Source organism: Frieseomelitta varia, unplaced genomic scaffold, assembly GCF_011392965.1.
Source record: "Frieseomelitta varia isolate USP_RPSP 00005682 unplaced genomic scaffold, Fvar_1.2 scaffold_755, whole genome shotgun sequence".
In the NCBI taxonomy this organism is placed as follows: domain Eukaryota; kingdom Metazoa; phylum Arthropoda; class Insecta; order Hymenoptera; family Apidae; genus Frieseomelitta; species Frieseomelitta varia.
The window spans coordinates 258,063-279,547 of NW_025110540.1; the positions used below are offsets into that span (position 1 = coordinate 258,063).

A 21,485-nucleotide genomic window follows, 5' to 3' on the forward strand; every position below is an offset into this window, starting at 1 on the left:
ATATTAAAAACAAAGTAGCGATTGTTTATAGTTTTTATCAGTTACTATTTTCAAAAATATGCATCTCGACTTTAATCTTCGTTCTCGAAGGCAGATTACGAAAGTAAAGAGAAAGTATTCTAAGTATTCAGGAATTTTCCTAAAATTTGTCAAGCAGCCGTAGCAGTTGCTGCAACGTGCAATTTTCTAAATTGTTAACATCATTTACAATCCAGTTAAGTTGGATTGTTTCCTAGTCTGGTTGACCATCGTCACCTTCACCTTTCTTCTTCTTCTTCTTCTTCTTCTTTACACACGTTTCCTTCTCCGTGGGTGTACACGCTGCAGGTCGATCGACGCAAGGTCTATTTTCTATTTTCACTGGGCAAGGCTGAAATTCGCATCGAGTTCCTTGATCTTTACTTTTGATCGGGAATGTGTAGAAGATATGGTTGAAATGAAAAATCAACAAGGGATTGACTTTACTCGTGCTTCGTAGACCTTAGGATCGACCTTTTCACCTTCCTTCTCCGGGAAGCGAATCAACCGAGGAAGTTGATGGACGCTTACTGCTGGTTCTACGATCCACGTGCTACCGCTTTTTGCCCAGGCTAACACGTAGCTCAAAGCAGTTCCAATCTGATGCTTCCTGCATGCACGTTCGACTGATTTATTTACAGAATATGAATCTCAGAGTAAATAGTCTCACGACGGCGATAATAAAAATTGCAATACGAACGATCGTAACAACGTCGAACGAGCAATAAAAATTTGTAACAACTCACGACTTTGGCATACAGGCTGGCATCTCGCATGTCCGTTTATTCGGTATAGGCTCTGGAAAATCCGGCAGGCCTATGTCGGCGAAGAGTTTGTTCGTTGGACAAATGGCCACCACACGAACACCCGTTTCGTCTCCTTTATGTTCTCTCTTCGTTACGGAATAAAATACATCATTATTTAACGTTTCGTCGATAATTGAGCGCGTAGTGTGCGTGTAGCTACCGCGTAATCTCGCGTCACTTCAATAGCTGGCTCCTTCTTGCAGTAAACCGGAAACGGATCGTCAGGCCATCCCATGAAGCCAAAAATGCTCGCGCAGTTTACTATTATCCCGCCAGTGCCACCTTGATCTCTCCCGAGAAGCTTCAGACCCACTCGAATCGTTCTCACCACGCTGTTCTGTAAATTGTGTGCATTTGTATCATTCACGCGTACAGTTAATTAATTCTGATTCTTTACGAACTTCCTTCGACGAGATCGGGCACGTAGACGGCCGTCGTTCTTTGTCGAGATCGTTGAAAAGAATGTGAATGGTTTCCAGCTTGCAGAGAGCGCGATCCAAACCAGCTACATTAACGAGTCATAAACTTCCTCGACATTTCTGCTTTACGCTCGTTTCCCGCCGTGTTTATTAATTTACCTTGGACGTGGCAATCACTTTTCACGTCGTAATGAACGAATTCTGCGCGGCTATTCCCGTGGCTGTCGCGCAATCTTTCCACTGCGATTTGTCCTTGATCGGGATTGTCGTCAGCGATTATAACAGTCTGCAATAATGGAATTTTCCAGAGGTTAATCTTTGAATTTCTGTCAAGTCGTGGATGGATGGCAATTATATCTATAAAAGTGATTGATTTGCATTGACAAGTAGTCGTTGCAATTTACTCATTAATTTTATTTTTCATCAATTCAACTTTGTTCATTTCGTAACGATCATTAGGATTGTAAATATGCCATTCATAGGATTTTCTAGATCAAAGATCATCTATATTGATAAGCACTAACACGTGCTCCTTTGCACAAGAGATGATCAGCCGCCGCGAAGCCGAAACCATCGGATCCACCAATCACCAGAGCGTTCTTGCAAGAAGGATCCAGAATCGGTTTAGATGGTTCGTCACTGAAATTCCCATTAAAGTTTTGTTTTTTTAAAACTTAAAAAAAAAAAAAAAAAGGAAAGATTGTCATTTTTGCAAGCTGTTAGTAGTGAAATCCACCAGGACACGTCGTCGTCTTTGCTCTTGCCACGTTTTCGACGCGCCATCGGAGTCGCGTGAAATCGACACCGTCCGATCTTCCACAGAGTTCTGAAATGACAGAACGGGGCATCTGCGATCGGTGAGGAAACTAACAATAAGGAAAAGGAATACGACGGAAGGTATCAGATTCAAGCTCACCTTGAACTCCTCTTCAAAAGATCGAAGAAGAGCGATCGCATGCCGAGATCTTTAAACGTGTCCGCGAGCTTTTTATCGTAACGTTTAGGTTGAGTAAAACGTCGAGCACGAAGGATCTTCGACGCCAGCCGAGCGAAACGAGAATTTAGAAAATTCGAATTGACGAGGTTACATTTCGCGTGTGTGTCAGAGAGAGAGAGAAAAAAAAAAAAAATCCACACGCTAACGTTTGTTTTGTCGGTTCGCCTCCTTTAAAGGCGTTTCCACATTGACTGGCAATTTATGTACCACGAGTTACTTTTTACTGTTACTTTTTCTCGATGCAAAGAAACTGATTAACATAAATGTACGAGTTTTTCATTCGAACGCGAATTAATCACTTACCAAGCCGGATGGAATTACGATAATTCTTCAATTTTTGGTACCAGGTTGAACAGCTGTTTCTTTTTTTCCTTTTTCCTTTTTGTAAAAAAAGCTATGCATTTTTATTGGCTAGGCTTGCAACATACATACCGAGCAAATGATATTTATAACAAAACCAACAATTTCCACTAGCTATTCGATCGTGCCGTCGATTAAAATTACGCAATGTTACAAATTACAAATGTGCTTGGTTGACCTTCGACCGGATGTCCTGCGAATCATCTCCCGCGCCGCATCGTAATACGTTATGTAGCAATTCGCATGTAACGACCATAATCTTCCAGGAATCTGTCAGTCATCCAAGATTCACTTTCCTCGGAGCGATCGATATAATTTCGAGAAATCGTTCACGCGATCGGAAATGTGCTAACAGTGAATTGTTAAGTACGTTAGACATACATACATACATACATACACACACACACACATACATACACACACATACATACGTATATACACGCTGAACGATCGTTTAATTTCGAGCAGAGTATAATCGTTCCGAAAAGATATTAATCGTGACATGAGAAAGAGGGGGAAGAGAGAGAGAGAGAGATATATTGTTAAGGACGTTCGATCGAAGATACAATTGTTACTTGTACGTCAAATACACCGAGCTTAGGCCTCGATTTCACCGTGAATCTAAACATTGGTCGTTCCCTCCGTATTGAAAATATTCGTATAAAAAGTTACGCGCACGGTTATGACTCCGGTTCTTGGGCTTCAATCGACTTCTAACCTTGATCGTTTTTTTTCTTTTTTTTTTTTTTTTTTTTTTTTTTGAAAAACAGTTTCGTTTCGTTGCCGCCGCTGGCTGGATCTGCACGAACGTACAATCTTTATCAACCTTCTGTATAAGTGAAATCTTAGCCGCTTGCGGGAATTACAATCAATTGCAGTTTCCTACGTCCTGATTTCAAATAATCAGCAGTCGAAACTTCCGCTAAAAAATGAAAATTCCACACACTGATTAGGCAAACGATTTGTATCGTAAACGTTTCCACCAGTTTGGTTTTACTTCGTGATTACATTATGGAAATAACGATTACGAAAGAGCAGCTCGTCGAATTCTCATAAAACAGTCGCAGTTGATTACACGTAAAACAGATTGTAATACGCGGATGGAATAAATTTGAATACTTTCCCGGAGTGTTTCTCTCTCGTGTTAAAACAACGGACTTGGACGATATCGAGACGATCTACGATCGAACTCTGTCTGTTAAAAAAGGTACAAGGTAGAAAGTTCAAAAAGTTATTAGTTACGGTAATTTCGAGAAAGGTACCGCGGTCGATCTATTAACAATAAATTCGCCCGCAATTCTCCGAAATCCCACGAATTGCTCTCGTTCGAGAAATTACAAACTGGACAGTCTAAACGTACTTGAGGTATCGATTATTTATTTGCTCCTCGAGATTCTCTTTAAATCGCCTATTCTCGCCTTATTATACGTCGCCGCTAAGCCTAACATAAAAAAAAAAAAGAACGCCTCGTACGTTTCTCGAACGTCGTTGGGAACATTTCCCAGTTCAAAGATTAAAATCTTGTTCGACTTTTCAAAGACGGCACAATTTTTTTGTTACGTATATGTATGTATATATATATATATTTTTTTTTTAAAAATGTCACGCTACAGTGATTCGATTCAGGTAATCGCCGGTGATCGCACGATGATTTTACTTGTCTCGTCGTTGAAGAAACGAAATATCGAACAAAGTTCGAGTCTGAAACTAAACTAGTTAGAGTGAAATCTAACCTAATCGAGTTGCGTGCTAAGGAAAAAAAAAAAAAAAAGAAACAAAAATATTGAGGACATCGTTCTTTCGAAATATTTGGAGAAAGGTATCGTACACCTTTTGTACTACGTGAACTATCTGAAGCAAAGGTCCTCTGAAGATCCTTTCAAAGTTGTGCAGAGTCGCGCGGTATAACAAATATATTATATAAAAAGTACTCGGGGGGAAATATCTTACAAAGTAGTCGAGTCTTGCTGGGAATACGTGGCAGTTGCGTTAAAATTCAGTCCGTTTCGATTCCGACTTGCATCGGTCATTATCGAGAAACGTCGTCCAATTAATTTTCGATTCGCGGTACACGACTGTACTGAGTTCATCGTCGGAGCAACGACCGACACGTTGATCGCCAAGGCAGTTCGATTTCGACATTGAAAATCAAATGAAAATAATCGTTCGCTTTCGTTCGAATCAGGCTTTTCAGAAACACGATACTTTTTTGGAAAGGAACTGCTCCGATCTCGGAAATTACGAAAACTGTCACAATCGCGTGTTCGATTTGCTGCAGCTCGACGCGATGCAACTGAAAATCGTCGATAGAAAGAACGATCTGCACAGAATTTTTTCTTTTCGTGTTGCATCGAAACGAGTAGGTTACGCGACAAACGTGCTTGATTTTTCGACTCGTCCATCACTTATTCCTCGCGATTAGCATCGTGTTTCGTGCCCCGTTGCATAAGAATTTCCTTCGAGGAAACGGACGCTCGAGAGAATCCCGTTAAAATCATAATACTATCTCATAGTCCTCAGATTCAACTGTGTTCTCTCTAGACCTACCTACAGGAACGCACAACAACCTACGTAGACGCGTGCAAATTGTATTCCATAATCTTTGGCAACACGTCTGATGTTGCTCTGTTACAATCCTGATTTTCATCTTCGAGCGCAGTATCACACGCTCTCTCAACGATCGATTCATGGATTCCTCTAACTTAGATCCTGTCGTTAGATCCTCGAAGATGATTTCTCGCGAGATATTCGAATTAACAGCGAGATCCAAGAAATTTCTACTCGAGTTCTTTCTCTTCTCTTTCTCTGGAAACGTTGGTAAGAAAAAGAGAGAGAGAGAGCGCGACTCGTTGTTCGGTGATTTGTGAATTTATGGTATCGGTTACGGTGAAGAACTTATGGTACGGCACATTTGTCTGCGTTCAAGCGAGAAAGAATTCACGCGGGACGATGGCGACGGCTTAGTTTTTCGGGAACGTGATCTCGTGAGGTGGCTGATCCTTCTCGACCATCCAGACGCTTCCGCTCTTCCCTGTGTTTAGGATCTCGATCAATGATTTAGCCACGTGCTCCGATCTGAAATAAAAAAAACGTCGAAACGTCTCGTAAGTCTGAGGCGATCGTTGAAGCTTTCGTTCGTTGAATTTCCACTGTAAGAGATTTGAAATATCGAATCGTTATTTTTGTACTTTGGCGTTCATGATGCTTGTTGAAAAGTCTTGCGAGAAATCGTAGAAGAATTCTACGGTGCTTTTCATCGCGTATGACATGTAGCTATCGATCGTGCGTGTATTTATAAAGCTGTAGCAGCTATTTCCGCGTGATTCCATTCTTCACCGTGAAATGTTGATATAAAATTTACGTTAATATAATGTAGAATGTTATAAATAACATGAAATATATTATATATAATGATAGTATTAATTACAATAACGTAAAGAACATGATATAAATGTTAATGTAATATAATAAAGAATATAATATAATATAATATAATAAATAAAATATAATAAAGAATAATATTATATAATAATATAATATAATAAATAAAATATAATAAAGAACAATATTATATAATAATATAATGTAATATAATAAAAAAAGACTGAATAATAGCAAAGAATTGTCTCTAATTGTTTAAAGTTTCAAGATAGATGTATTAAAATGAACAATTCGTTTGTCATTCGAGAAAGAATATTGTTAATATCAACGTATCACGGCGAGATTATTTTTCTATTTGACAAAAGCAACAATTGATAGCAAGGAATTATTTCTAATGTTTAAGACTATTTTTCTATCATGATGAAACAGCTGAACAACAGCAACGAATTGTTCCTAATGTTTAAAATTTCAAGAAAGGTTATTACAATTCGTTGGTTATTCGAGAACATTGTTAATGTATAACGATTATTTTTCTATTTGATGAAGCAACTTGGTTATCAAATATTCTAACGACTTACAATATTTAATAATATTTAATAATAATTATATATTTACATTATTATATTTATTATATTTATATTATATATATTAATATTTATATATTTAATAGTATTTAAATATATATATATATTAATTAATTATTATTTATTATTTAATAGTATTTAAATTACCGTTACCTTTGAGGAACTGAACTGGCGACGTCGCGAAGCCAAGCGTCTACGTACCGGGGCCAAAGCAACTGTTTACCGACGTCTTCCAACAACTTGCTATCGGTCGCACTTGGACACAACGCCATCACCTTCACGCCGGTTAGATCCACGTGATACTGGTGCTAAGGGCCAAACAACAACAATACATACGCCAAACCGATTCCCAAATGAATTTCAAATTGAATGATTTGAATTTTCATCAAAAAAAAAAAGGGTCAGATTTCGCAGAGAGCTCGAATCTCGCGGAGAACGAAAGTTTTTCTGTTTTCGCGGAAATATTTACGTATTTCGACGATTTCCCACCTCACAGATTTGTCATTTTTTTTTTCTTTTTTTTTCTCTCTCATCGATTATTACGAAACAAGAAAAACGCCGGCTTTACTTACCCCGAAGGCTCTGGTGAAATTGACGATTGCCGCCTTGGTGGCCGAGTAAATTGGAACACTGGCGTAAGGGTTGATGCTGACGTTGCTTCCAATATTAACCACTATTCCGCCCTGGCCGCCCCTGTCCGTCCCCATATACCGCTGAGCGAGCAGAGTTCCACGGATCACGCCGTTCTGCGATAATTTCCACAAAAGAAATTATTCACGCGCGGTTCTTCAGTTTGAAGGGAACAGTTTAACAAATGCTCACCACGTTGATGTCCACCTCGAGCTCCCAAAACCGGTCGTTCATGATCCCAGCGTTGTTAACAACGATATCGATGTGGCCGAACGTCGCGAATGTCGTTTGAAACGATTCTGCGAGATTGAGATCGAACGTACGTGGAAATTAAATTTACATTATTGAATTTAATCGACAATTATTATCATTATGACTGTATTTTCATTACGTTACGGATACTGGACAGTTTTAGAGTTTTGATTCAGAATAGTTGTTTTTGTACTTTTACAGGAATCTTTACCCTCAAATTGCGAATAGTCCGTGACATCACACTGGCAGAAGATCACGCGATCTTTCCCGTACTCCGTGGACAACGTTTCCGCCAATTTCTCACCCTCCACTGTGTTTATGTCGCATATAGACACCTGCGTAAATTAAAGTCACGTCAATTCTCGAACGAAATCTCGAATTGCGCGAGACAAGTTGCAAAGGTACTATCTTGTTTACACGTAACGCACGATAAAACGAGTCGTCGCTGTTGTCAACGTTAAAATTATTATTCCGTAGGAGTCAGCCGAGAGAAGCTGAGATAAAGCTCTTTCGTCGAGGAGTCGTCTAAATATACGCGCGATATTTTTAGGCACGAAGCGCCGAAACGTCCAAGGGGACGATATACTAAATCAAGGTTACATCCTTAAGGAGATTTCGCGACTATAGCGCCTCTTCTTCTTATCCCTCTATTAATACAGCCTTTTTATTAGCTACAGCGTAAGTATAATATCGTAACTTTCCTTTAACGAGGAGGATTTAGCGATGTGAAATTTTCTTTCACGAGTTTCTTTCCCGACGCTGGTACATCGTCGCGCATCGACTCGACTTTGCTAACTATTTGTACATTCGGAATTTTTGCACTGGCTGGGAAAACACTGCTTTCTAGATTGATTGAATTTTACTTGCTTTTTTCCCTTTTTTTCACTCACCATCGCGCCTTCATTCAATAATTCCACGGCACAGGATTTACCAATACCGGAAGCGGCGCCCGTCACCAGGGCAACTCGCCCTTTCACGTCCATCTTCCACAGACCCTTGTCAATTGTCCGTCTGTAAATGAAAAAACGTGATATCCTCGATTTTTTTTTTTTCATGAAAGTGAATCTTTCGCATTGGCAGAAATTATTTGAGCCGACATTCGTTTACGTAAAAAAGTGATTTTATTTTTTTTATATTTATTATTATTTATTATATTTATTTATTATTATTTATTATTTTTATTTATTATTATTTATTATTTTTATTTATTATTATTTATTATTATTTATTATTTTTAAATTAATTTTATTATTTCTTTTAATTTATTGTGTCACGTTTGGTTTTAATTGATAAAAACTGTATTAGCTAGTGTCTAAGCAATTATTCTCTCTGAATAATCACGAATATAATCTTCCTCCGAACAATCGAACATTTTGCAAGGAAATTCGTAGGAACCGGATCGGATTTCGCAAACGACTTCCGGTCTGCTGCGACGTGTGACCGGTCGCCGCACGGGCGAAATCGAATTTTCACCATCCTCGTTATAACTACTGTATTTCGTACTCGACTTCCCGGCGATGGGGGGATGCTCGTTCGGAAATAAAGCCGCCGTGACTCACTGAATCCGCTTCGTACGAGTTTACCACACACGCTTCGACGCCAGACTCCCGTCATGCCGTCTATCGAACCCCGCTGCACGACGAAACCACGCCGTTCGTAATGATCGATCACGCGACGTTTAGATATTTTTTTCTTTTTTCTTTTTTCTTTCCCCTCCAAAAAACTGTGATGTCCAGCGCTTCGAAAAGGAAGGTTAAATTAAATTAACAGATTTTGATTTTTGAGAATTCCTCGAGAATCACAGTAGGATTCGACGAATTCGATATTTCAAAGGATCGAATATACAGGGTGATTCACACGTGAAGCAATTTTTAAATTACTCGTCTAATGAAAAATTGTGCAATACAAAAGTTGTATGGTTTTAAGGGAAGAAAAATATGGCGTATCAATTGTTTGAGGATTTCGAAATTTTCAAGGTCGTCTTTATTCTTTCCAACTGGACCACACACAAATCGAGAGAATATTAAATTCCAAGTAAAAAAAGAAAAGTATCAAATTGCTCCTGAACCTAATAGTTAAGAAGATATTTTACGATAATTTCTCGAAGATGAAAATTGTTTGCCACATATTAACGTTCATAAAGTATCTCCTTAACTATTAGAGTTAGGACAAATACTTTTCTACTTGGAAATTAATATTCTTTCGATTTATGGCGAGAAAAATATCTCGTCTAATTAAAAGGAAATAAAGACGACCTTGAAAATCACGCACCTTTTGTATCAAACAATTGTTCGTTAGACGCATAATCTATTGCAAGTTACTCGTGAATCGCCCTGTATAATTCTACACTTTGTATTCTTCAAACGTTCACTCGTATCATCTGCATTTTAAAATATTTGAAACTTGACACTCGTCACGCGAACAGTACGAGTGTAATTAGATTAGTAGACGTTAGAGGCTCGAATTGGAGATTTCACTGTGATCAATCGTGAAGATCAATTCAGTAACATGGTCGTAATTTTAATGATTCTTTCAAGCAAACTTCAAACGCAAAAATCATTTGGTTCCTTTCCCGTGAATCAGAGATGTTATCCTCTCTCTGTAATTTACACAATGGAAATAAATACATTGTGTCAACTACAGCTCTTTCTTATGAACCGCGAAACACGAAAATTCGTCGAGAGCCTCAAACAGAATGCAGAAAAGGTGCAACTCGCGTCTCATTAAACTGCCAGAGTATCGAAAGAATATTTATGACTGAGTGAAACAAACTTCCACTATCGTGGAACTTTGAACCTTCGTAAGAAAAAAAACCAAGAAAAAAAGCGGATCTCGAAATATCCGCACGAAAAATTCAGCGGCTGACTTTCCGCCGTGCGAGCGCGCGAGAAAAGAGTACGAGGTAAAAGGAAAACGCCTAACGCAAAATAAACAGGCAAAGCAGAATGGTAGGAATGGAACGGAGTGATAGAAAAGAAGAAAAAAAAAAAAAAAAAACGAAGGAAGAGAGCGGATGTAGGAAGAGGAATTTCACGCGGACGGAGTGGAGGATTTCAAACGCATCCCCAAACACACCCTCTCTGAATCAACCGTCTCTCTTTCGCGTGCACGCGCGACAGAGAAAGAGAGAAACACGAGCATCACGCGGCTTCGTTTAATATTGCAGACGGCCGTGACACGAGCCAGCTCGTGTGTGCCTGCCAACCGTAGATAAACCTACGAACACCGGGTTTTCGCTCGGTGAGCATCAAAAAGGTCCGATCTAAAAAATTCACGAGGAGCTCGATCGCTCGATATCCGGCTCTGGAGAACCGCCGACAGAGCCTGGCACGCATCTCCTCTCCACTTTCACCTACGCCTATCTCCTCGAAAACACTCGACCACCATTAAGTCTCTCTCTCTCCTCTCCCCTCTCGACCCCTCCCGCCACCCACTGTTCTTTTATCCACGGCGCGCGTGTAGAGGCATTCGGACACTTGCAAATTTACTGCAAGAACACTGTAAATGCGATCACTGTGAAATTTCGTGATACAACGAGCGAAATTTGGGGAGTTCTTTGTTCTTCTTGATATGATATAATAACGAGGGGATCGGACAAGAAGCTTGACTAGGATAAATAGCTTTGCGCGACAAGAGTGATAAAATGTGCACGGGGGGATTTTTATTTTCTGCCGTATACTTTGCCGCGTAACGATCTAACGAATTTAATGAACGAAGCACTGGAAATGTTAGCTCCTATCATTCTAACAGAATGTTAAGGCGATAAGATAAAAGAGAAGGAGAAGAGATACGCATTCGTGGAACCGCAGATAATGCGGCATTTCAATTTTCAACTCGAAACATACACTTTAAATTGTACGTTTGTTACACATTTCGCGAACGTTTTCTCCATCACTCGGAAAAGGAAATTGATCAGTCAACTCGAATTGGATTTTGCGAAATTGACCTTTACGAGCGTGATGCGTACATCGTGGTGAAATAATGTTGCTTGCTCCTCGTAAACATATTGCGGGAAAAATTTTGGAAAATACGTTCTTTTTACTCGTTATTCAGCACTAACTAAGCGAATGTTTCTACACTCTTCTTTTAAGTATCTTCTTCAATTTATAAATATTTAATGCACGATTTTTCCTGGATTTCTAAATACTTCGAGATTTCTGAAAATCCAAAAAATGAATGTTCACGATACTGTGAACGATTTTTAATCAAACTTCACAATTGAAAATTTTGCGAAATTATTATTGTATAAAGTTGTACTCTAAACGAATAACAAAGAGACACGTATTACTAGGATTTGCATCTTGAGAAAGGGAAGAAATGCAACCTCGACTCTCCATTTTTACAACTGTATCTACATTTCCAACTCCAACGACTTTGAACTAGAAAACTAGACTAATCGAAATTCACTTTTACCCTCACCGACGACGATTCACTTTTACCCCCAACCTTCGAAACTGCAGGATGCATCGATTTTGCAGTCTTCGCTTTCAGGGAATACAAATTAACAGAGACCTCAACTGCAATAATCCTATCCTCCGAATGCAATAACCCGATAATCTGCCACGCACCGCTCCATCATCAAACGTCTCACCGAACCTTTCATTTCAAAACTCGTATTCTCACTGTTCAAACTTCAATGAAAGTGTAATTAAAAACGCATCGCGATTCCACCGTGGGTGATCCGAGGGAACTTGAAGCACGACGAAGGAATTCGAAGGAACTCCCCAGCCACCGTAGGTTCCATTCAAAAGGGAAAAACTTCGGATTTTTGCGAAACTATCCTTGTACCTTGCACTTGAGAATCCTTGCTTCGACGAGTCAGCCGTCCCGCAACAGGCAGACCGCGTCGAAAGCGAAACGGCCGATGGAACGGCGGCAACCACGGCCGAGGGGTGCTTCTCGAGGGGTGGATGTGCGCGCGTCTCTCTCTCTCTTTCTCTCTCTCTCTCTCTCTTTATTTGCGAGCTGGTTCACCCCGACAAGGTGTGGTTGACGGCCGCGGACGCACTGGCTCGCTCTCAGCTCCGCCGGCTTTCACTCGCCCTCCCAGCGAACGCACACACCCGACACTGCCTCGATATTGATTGGCGGCGGTCGCCTGCCACGTGACTTTTACGTGAGCCGCCGCCGCCGCCGCCGCCACCACGCACTCATGCACGCACATGCTTTCTCGTTCTCTCGCTTTCTCTCTATCTTTGCCTGCGTCCTCGCCCTCGCCCTCGCAAAGCCCTTAACCTTCGACCGTGGTGGCTTTTTGTTTCGAGGCCACGGTACCTGGCCCGATATATCGGCAACGACCCCGCCCTGTCGCCACACCTGACCCACGGCCACCGTTTCTTCTTCTCCACTCACTTTCCTTAAAAAAAAAAAAAAAAAAAAAAAGAAGAAAAGAATGATTTTAGGCGCGTCGAACATGAAATGTTGTCTGCTCCGAAGAGGATGATTTCTCAAGCTGCTTTCAGAAGCTTTCAGAAGCTTTCGTTCAGAATGGACGTGCGTTGGATTTTTGAAAGGCAAATTGGAATAACCAAGTCTGGTAACAGCCAGATTGCACGATCGTTACACCCTACTACTATTTCGTACGCCACGTCCCTCGTTCAGGGCTGCGTGCAAGGGGTTAATCGAGCGTTCGGGGAGTCGCACGTTGCAGATTCGCCCCTACATATAGACTATATTCATCGTAACACGATGAAAAATCGAGCAATTTTCCAAAGAGACACACCGACGAAAGAAACGAGAGGCGAGTCTCGCGAACGTGGCCGAGAATCGAGAGGTGGACGGGCCGATCTCGATCAGTTGAACGGTGAAGTCGGTGTTCCTCTGTCATGGCCGCGACTCTCCGGTTTGCCGGGGCTCGCATCGCTAACCATAACGAATACAGAGCGGTGGACGAAGAAGAAGAGGAAGGTGTCGCGGTACGCGGTGGTAAGGTCGGGTCACATGGTGGCCAGCGACGCGGGGATCGCGTGGCTGGTCCGCGAGGCGATGGACGGCCGCGGAAGGATCAAGCTTAAGAAGCTGTCACGCAGCCTGATGTCGCGGGCCGCCGTTTCCGCTACCAAGCTGAGGCACTGCGTCAGAAAGCAGCCGGCCAAAATAAGGAAGTGCATGTGTCTGCCATCCAATTACGCCCTCGTTGAGTTCCCCGTGGTCTGGTCCGAGCTTAGGTTTGTCCATTCCCTCCCCCCTACCAGCTGGCACCCTTCGCTCTTTCCATCACCGTACGCTCTCGTAGGATGTTTTCATTAGCTAGATAAACGCTCGTGACATTTCTCGTTGAACGTTTCGATTATTTTCTGTTCTTTTTCTTTCTTTGTTTGTTCGATGTTTTAGTGTCGAATTTATGTGTCTGTCGGCACAGGATTTCTATCAAGGATAGAAGGGAATAAGAAAAAAAAAATAGCAAACTGTAATCACAAGTCTACTATTTGTATAAAATATTAACGCATTGGCCATTTCGGTAATTTTAGTCAAATTTAGAAAATTCTCGTCGAGTGATTTTCTTCTCCTCGATGTCCTTTCTGAAAACACGCGCGGCGATTGATTTCAGAGCGAACCAGCAGCTGTGCGACGGTGCGATAAGATGCGCCACGGGCCAGGTTTTCCCGGTGCATCGGGCCATTTTGTCCGCGGTCAGCCCTTACTTCAAAGCGCTTTTCACCAACAGCCTGAAAGTCGGGAAAACGGAGATCACGGAGGTGGCGATCGAGTCGGTGCCTGGGCGAATTTTCAGCCTGATCCTCGACTACGCCTACACCGGCACGTGCAACGTGAACGCCGACAACGTCGAGCAGCTGTTACCATTGGCCGATCAGTTCGAGGTGCTCGGTGTCGTTCAACTCTGCTGTCAGTTCCTTCTGCAGGAACTTCGGCCGGAGAATTGCTTGGGTTAATAGACATTTAAACGACATTTCTCTTCGTTCATTTCCAGCCAACAACGTTAACCTCCCCGGTAAAATCGTCGCGCGAAGATCTTTTTTTTTTCACGTCTCGAGCTTCCCACCAGAAGCGCGTTGAATATTTCTCGTTTTTTCTTTCTTCTTCGACACGGAATCAATTTACTGAGAAATTTCCACCGCACCCGGCAGGCATCTTCAACTTCGCCCGCCACTATTTCTGCCGCGACCTGGAAGAGAAGGGCCGGAAATACATTTGCCATCACTTTAAGCGGATACTGCAGGAGAGCCCTGAATTCGAAGAGCTGACGAGCAAGGAGCTCAAAGCGATTCTGTGCGACGACGAGCTGAACGTTAAAAACGAGGAAATAGTTTTCGAGGCCATTAAAACCTGGCTCGAGCACAACGTCGAAGAAAAGAGGCCGTATTTACCCGGGCTGTTGAAGTGTGTGCGCTACGGTTTGATGAACTACAACTTCTTCACGAACAATGTCCTCACGTGGAAGATCGTCGAGGAGGACGAGGTGAGTGCTCCCCGCTCGATCGATCGAACGATCCATTCGTTCCTTCGAATCCCACGAAAGGAATCTTCGTCTCTTATTGTCGCTTCTCACACATTTTCATTATCATTCTCCGTCGTTTCAAGTCCTGCCAGCAAGTGCTAGCTCCCGCTAATCAGTACCTGAAAGAGCAGGAAGCGAAGCTTCCGGGCAGCGGCGAGATCGATTTGAACAATCCACTGGCCAAGCCTCGTATCCCCTACGAGATCCTGTTCGCGATCGGCGGATGGAGCGCCGGTTCTCCAACGAATTTCGTAGAAACCTACGACACGAGGTTCCGCTCACTTTTCCTCAGAAAAGCTTTCCCGCGAAACGCTAGCTTTCATTCGTCACGCTGGAATTTCATTCGTCGCGACAAGCGAAACTCGGCGAACAAAACAGATCGCAAATTGCATACACAATCGTCCATTCGTCCGGATAGTAGTTTCATTACGTTCGCCGAAAGATAATCATCGACCGATGTGTTCTCGAACGTCTCGAGGCAAATATCAGGTGTAGCCACGAGTAATTAATTTTTGTTTACGGAGCTTCACTTGCTCGTTGATTCTGCATCGATCGTAGAGACTATTTTTTTTTTTTTATACTTGGAGAACAGTTGAGTAATAACAACAACTGCATTTGCAAACTGTTTGGAAAGAGGACAGTTTTTTTTTTTTTTTTTTTTTTTTTAGACGCGATGCAGTCTCCAACAAATGCAGAATAATTGATTACTCACGGATGACGCTATAATAAATTGTTCCTCTCGTATATCTCGTTGATATCCGCGGGACGAAAAAAGTATAACATCGTCGTGGACCGGCCCGAGACTCACACAGGATTCGTGTGTAATGTGAACTCCAGAGTTGACAGATGGTTTCTATCAGTGAGCACGGACGCCACGCCGAGATCCTACCACGGCCTGTGCACGTTGAACAATTTGATCTACATGATCGGCGGGTTCGACGGTAACCAGCACTTCAGCACGGTCAGGTGCTTCGATCCGGTAACGAGGGAATGGCGTGAACGGGCCTGCATGCATCACGCGAGGTGTTACGTCAGCGTTTGCACCCACGGTTAGTTTCTCCACCGTCTTTCAGGACGATGAACTTACACTTGCAACGACACTCGGATTGTTCCCATCCAGGCTTATAACCTTTGCACGTTCTTCCCAGTTCATCGACAAACGTGGGCGTCAAGAGGACGAACGATAGTTTCCAACGAAATTAATTTAATTTCGAAGTTTGTAATCTAATCGGATTTTATTGTTTATCATTTGTTTTATTTTGTCTCTCATTTGCTTTATTTTCACTTTTATACTTTTATACTTCACATGTTTTCAATGCTTGTTTTCACGTTAACCGTCTTTTTATTTCGTCGAGCGTTGCAACATCGACGATGTTAATTTTCATTGTTGAATTCTATTTGCAGCGTCACAACACTACATAACAGTGTGGTTTATCGATGAATTAATTAATTGACAATGACAATGGTCAAATGAAAATGATAATTAATGAGTCTCAACAGTGTCTTGTTTGCAACCCAATTGATATCTGAAAGATATCTGTCTGAAAAATATTTATAATATTACCAAATTACGAAATGTTACAGAATTTGTCACATGTGTAATATAAATAGAAATAGATGTACATCTATTATTATAATAAAAATATATATATATATATATATATATTATTATTATTATACTAGAAATAGATATATATCTAATATAATATAAATAATAACAGAAATAGATATATATCTAATATAATATAAATAATAATAGAAATAGATATATACCTAATGTAATATAAATAAAAATAGAAATAGATATATATATCTAATATAATATAAATAATAATAGAAATAGGTATATATTTAATATAATATAAATAATAACAAATAGATATATATCTAATATAATATAAATAATAATAGAAATAGATATATATCTAATGTAATATAAATAATAATAGAAATAGATATATACCTAATGTAATATAAATAAAAATAGAAATAGATATATATATCTAATATAATATAAATAATAATAGAAATAGGTATATATTCAATATAATATAAATAATAACAGAAATAGATATATATCTAATATAATATAAATAATAATAGAAATAGATATATATCTAATGTAATATAAATAATAACAGAAATAGATATATATCTAATGTAATATAAATAATAATAGAAATAGATATATATATATCTAATATAATATGAATAATAGTACAAATAGACATATATCTATTATTATAATAGAAATAGATACATTTCTATTATACATAGAGATAAATTCGTAATATGATAGAAATCGGAAAGAAGAAACCTTCCGGTCTAATCCAATTTAATATAATCGAAGCACCCTCGAGTCCATCGCAGCTATTTAGCAATAGACGAACGAACGCGTTCGGACGCTCGATTATTAAAACGAACCACGTGCATGAGCGACACGACTCGTTCTCCTTGGTCAGGTGGAAAGATATACGCACTCGGTGGTTACAACGGCCGTACCAGGATGAGCTCCGGGGAGAGATACGAGCCGCAAAAGAATCAATGGGAAATGATACCGCCGATGCACCAGCAACGATCGGACGCGAGCGCGGCAGCCCTGCACGACAAGATATACATCGTCGGCGGTTTCAGCGGCCGCGAGGTTCTAAATTCCGCGGAGGTGTTCGACGTCGAGTCCAACCAGTGGACCTACATCCACCCGATGATCAATCCACGATCAGGCGTGTCTCTGGTCGCGTTTCGCGACAGCCTTTACGCACTGGGCGGCTTCAACGGCATCATCAGGCTCAACTCGGGTAATTTTGATACCATATATACGCGTTACAATCAGCAACAAATCGTTCTTTGGTAGTAAATACTTTCGATCTGTGTCGAAATTGAATTCTACAGTTCTTCGAGTTTGAATTTGGCAGGGTAAATTCTTTTTTTTTTTTCTTTTTTCTTTTTGCATTGTATTCCACTCGCCACGAAGGTAAAATTTTTTACTGTTTCAACGCTTTGAGAAACTTTTTGAATTTAATTTCCTCGTTTGCCAAACGACGCAAAAACATTTTTTGCGAAAAACGAGTCCAACACGAAATATAAAAACGAAAGTTTTTCGTGCCTCATTGCTACATGATTTCTTGTTACGAAGTAATGTAACAGTCTAAATAATTTTTCGAAATATTGGTAATTTAGTGCGCATGAAATTTGAAGCCTCAATACAATAGTTGTAGAATATCGTTCAGTTTTATAATTGTATTTTTTAATTATTATTTATTATATTTTATTTTATATATATATATATATATATTTATTTATTTATTACACTTTATAACTGTATCCTTTAGTTTTGTAAAAACTGGGAAAAAATAGCGATACACATTATTGCAGGCAAAACGACTGCACTGAATCCTCCATGTTTTTTTTTTATTTTTGTTCCAATAACGAACCAATGACGTAACTAATAATACGTAATTGATATTTCCGAAATATTCCAAATATTCGTGTAACGTGCGCGCTATTTGTGAAAATTCCTCTTTGAAAATTTTCAAAATGTTCGCACGTTGCACGTAGAAATCTTACGCCGCGTAGAAATTAATGTCCCTGTTGCAATATATCGATCTCGCAGGGGAGCGTTACAATCCGAACTCGGAGGATTGGCACGCGGTTCCGGAGATGTTCAGCCCCCGCAGCAATTTCGCCACGGTCATTCTAGACGACATGATATTCGTCGTCGGTGGTTTCAATGGTAACCTCAACAAACTCAGACTATTACTACGAATTTTCGTCATTGAAACATTATGATATAATATACAGGGTGGCCACTGAAACGCTGAAGGGTTTGAAAAAGTCACAACTTGTTTTCAATTATTTCTTTTTTTTTACTTTCTTTTTTTGTCGATTATAGAAAAAAAAATACTGAACAAAATCCATTAATTATATCTCCAAAATAAAATAATAATAATAATAATAATAATAACAACAATAATATATAAATGAAATGTATAATAATAAATAATAAAGTATATATAAATAAAATATAAAATAATAAATGATAATAAAGAATTATATTAAGAATAATATTAAAGAAGCATGTGTTTGTGAAAGTTATCTTTGTTTTATATCAATCAGCCTTTCAGTGACTATCCTATGTATAATAACAGACGATAGAATAGAACAATGACAGAACGAAAATTCTCTCTCTTCGTTGCGATGCGTTGAAACACATCGCAAACAGAGAAACTCAAACTCTCGCGACCTATTTCCCATTCAAAATTTAGTTTGTGGCTAGTGGTCTAACCGAGGGTCTTTGAAATGAAAGTGCAATTTTATTCCGAAAGGTTCCACGACGATTGCGTACGCGGAGTGTTACGACGCGGACAGCAACGAGTGGTACGACGCGTCGCCGATGAATCTGAATCGAAGTGCGTTAAGTGCCTGCGTTATCGCCGGCCTTGCCAATGCGCGGGAATACTCTTATCACGGCAAGGCGCGAGATCTCGGCCAAGGTTACCTAGAATCACTAATTCTCGTAGTTTTCAAATAAACGCAGAAAGTTGTCAACGCTAGAACTAACGCATAACGACGACTAAAAGCGTAAAATCCCCGTCAGAGGCGAGGAAATCTTTACAATACTTATATAAATAGGGTGCACGAGCTTTTATTCATGTATTTTACGAAGAATTATTCGAGTCTCCAAAAGTGCACAATATTTTTTGTCTATGAAATTTTATATCCAACATGACAAACGAAAATTATCGATTGGTCATTTCGACCATTTTGCTTAGTTTTAGTGTTAAAATAGTCTGAAATACGCTGAGTGAAATTCTGTGCCAATGTGACGTTGCAAACGTACGAAAGGATACTGGCACGGTTGTAATTTAGATCGATAACACGCTGGAGAGGAAAAACTTGTCTTTTCTAGGCCAAGCTTCGTCGGAAAGTCAACAGAAAACCATCCGGGGCGGTGAGGGCGCTGTGGAAACGAATGCAGACATTTCTACCGAAGAGGAGGAGACCGTTAATTTCGACGAACACGTTCAGAGAGATGTCAGCCCTATGAACGAGATGGCTGAAAGTGTCGGCAATTATCTGGGATAATTCGACGATTCAGGTCCTCCAAAATTTTAAAAAGAAAAAAAATATTTATATAAAAGAAAAGGAGATATTTCGTTTCGGGACAATCATCGCGCGAATACGCGAGATTTTTGTGTCGCCATTTTTATCGTAAATTGTGTCGACAAAATTATGTATACAGACTGATTGAATTACATTTTGTACATTCCGTACGCAAATGAATGAAAATACTTGTGGCGGCACAAGAGTGTCAAATATTCGCGAAATAAAAATGGAAAAAGAAAAGAATGAAATAATTAAAAAAAAAAAAAAGAAAAGAAAAAATTAATAGCTAGGACCAGGTGCCTAGAAAGAAGGTACATTTAGAAGGTATGTTTAGAATGTTTCAAGTTGATCTTGTTTTTATAGCTCGTTTCAACGCTAGAACGACCGATTGAAATGTAAAATTTCCATTAGAGACGGTAAAGTGAAAGAGATGGCAAGCTTTCATTTATGCATTTTAATATTAAAAAAAATTATTTCAATCGCCAGAAATACACTGTTCCACATCTACAAAATTTCCGACAAAAATCATCGATCATTTTGATTATTTCGGTAGTTCTAGCGTTAAGGAACAAATTTGCGCGTAAAGCGTTGTACGCAGCTTTTTAACAGCAATTAGGTCTTTCAATTTTTATTTTAAAATTCGCTATTTTTGTAAGGTATATTTTTTTTCCATTTTTTTTTTTTTTTACTCCAGAGGACACTCGAGCCTCGTGAAACTTTATTTCCAGATTTCCCCACGGCGAAGGGTTACGGATTTTATCGATTTGCGTACTAGCGACTAGCTTATGTATTTTATTACGACTTTGAATATTATTTTCTCTCGTTCAGAGTACGAAGATACACCTGCATGGCTGGTTGTCTCGCACGTTTACCACAACTATTTCTCCGCCCACCTTTTCGAGTAATTAATTAAACAAAATTGTTATCTTTTTTTCTTTTTCGACGCGAATATCTTTCCCCGCCCCTGCACGTGTATCTCTCAAAGTAACGCATTGTCTTTCCCTTTTTGATCGAGACTCTGATGTGCTTTGGTCTGTTATTTTAATCGAATAAAAATACACCAACCACAACAACAAGAGCGTTTCTATTTATTAATCCGCGAAAGAAATCTGAAGTATCTAAAATTTGATCATTCGGGAGAAGGACCTGCAAAGAAAATATTAGAAATTTAAACCTCTAAGTTTACATCGAGCAAACGTTAATTTCAATTTCATAGAAAGATTAAAAAAAAAAAAAGAACAAAACACAGAGAATTCATACACAATGGTAATAATAATAACAACCAGGAGACGCTGCATCGTTTTTTTTTTTTTATTAATCTATCTCATTTATGTATACGTAGATTTATTCACTTTTCATATGCATCCATATATTATGTATAGTGTATACATTGTTGTTACTTGTTCATTTTACGTTGCGTTTCCGCAACTACAAATGTTCTCCATCGATTTAGTTCCTCTCTCTCTCTTGCTT

At 39.6% G+C, this 21,485-nt stretch overlaps 3 protein-coding genes across 3 annotated transcripts; 1 reads left to right on the top strand and 2 right to left on the bottom strand.

Moving 5' to 3' along the window:
- LOC122535700 lies at positions 1–5,002 on the bottom strand. Its single transcript, XM_043667449.1, has 8 exons — positions 4,978–5,002; positions 1,768–1,916; positions 1,403–1,529; positions 1,226–1,329; positions 985–1,161; positions 765–910; positions 466–628; positions 1–370 (listed from the first exon to the last, which is right to left on the bottom strand). The coding sequence occupies exons 1-8, from the start codon at positions 5,000–5,002 to the stop codon at positions 233–235; spliced, it is 1,029 nt and encodes a 342-aa protein (XP_043523384.1). The 3' UTR covers positions 1–232.
- On the bottom strand, positions 2,620–12,468 carry LOC122535703 (15-hydroxyprostaglandin dehydrogenase [NAD(+)]-like). The gene is made up of 7 exons (XM_043667452.1): positions 12,236–12,468; positions 8,338–8,458; positions 7,659–7,782; positions 7,388–7,494; positions 7,138–7,311; positions 6,719–6,873; positions 2,620–5,675 (listed from the first exon to the last, which is right to left on the bottom strand). Exons 2-7 carry the CDS (start codon positions 8,428–8,430, stop codon positions 5,561–5,563), a joined length of 768 nt encoding a protein of 255 aa, XP_043523387.1. The 5' UTR covers positions 8,431–8,458; positions 12,236–12,468; the 3' UTR covers positions 2,620–5,560.
- Positions 12,469–13,221: 753 nt separating this feature from the next.
- LOC122535701 (kelch-like protein 10) lies at positions 13,222–20,017 on the top strand. Its single transcript, XM_043667450.1, has 8 exons — positions 13,222–13,614; positions 13,998–14,335; positions 14,536–14,867; positions 14,990–15,177; positions 15,744–15,955; positions 17,369–17,704; positions 18,520–18,639; positions 19,816–20,017. Exons 1-8 carry the CDS (start codon positions 13,388–13,390, stop codon positions 19,989–19,991), a joined length of 1,929 nt encoding a protein of 642 aa, XP_043523385.1. The 5' UTR covers positions 13,222–13,387; the 3' UTR covers positions 19,992–20,017.
- The last annotated feature ends 1,468 nt before the right edge of the window (positions 20,018–21,485 follow it).

What these genes read in the sequence shown, in the direction of transcription:
- LOC122535700 (XM_043667449.1), bottom strand. Translation starts at nt 5,002, where the DNA reads ATGGACGAGTCGAAAAATCAAGCAC. An exon ending in AAGTGATTGCCACGTCCAAG is followed by an intron (nt 1,330 to 1,402) that starts GTAAATTAATAA and finishes TCGTTAATGTAG; the next exon opens with CTGGTTTGGATCGCGCTCTC. An exon ending in CCAGCCTGTATGCCAAAGTC is followed by an intron (nt 629 to 764) that starts GTGAGTTGTTAC and finishes ACGTGCATGCAG; the next exon opens with GAAGCATCAGATTGGAACTG.
- LOC122535703 (XM_043667452.1), bottom strand. Translation starts at nt 8,430, where the DNA reads ATGGACGTGAAAGGGCGAGTTGCCCTGGTGACGGGCGCCGCTTCCGGT. An exon ending in GGACTATTCGCAATTTGAGG is followed by an intron (nt 7,495 to 7,658) that starts GTAAAGATTCCT and finishes TCAATCTCGCAG; the next exon opens with AATCGTTTCAAACGACATTC. An exon ending in GCCAGTTCAGTTCCTCAAAG is followed by an intron (nt 5,676 to 6,718) that starts GTAACGGTAATT and finishes TTTTTATTTCAG; the next exon opens with ATCGGAGCACGTGGCTAAAT.
- LOC122535701 (XM_043667450.1), top strand. Translation starts at nt 13,388, where the DNA reads ATGGTGGCCAGCGACGCGGGGATCGCGTGGCTGGTCCGCGAGGCGATG. An exon ending in GTGGTCTGGTCCGAGCTTAG is followed by an intron (nt 13,615 to 13,997) that starts GTTTGTCCATTC and finishes GATTGATTTCAG; the next exon opens with AGCGAACCAGCAGCTGTGCG. An exon ending in AGATCGTCGAGGAGGACGAG is followed by an intron (nt 14,868 to 14,989) that starts GTGAGTGCTCCC and finishes CGTCGTTTCAAG; the next exon opens with TCCTGCCAGCAAGTGCTAGC.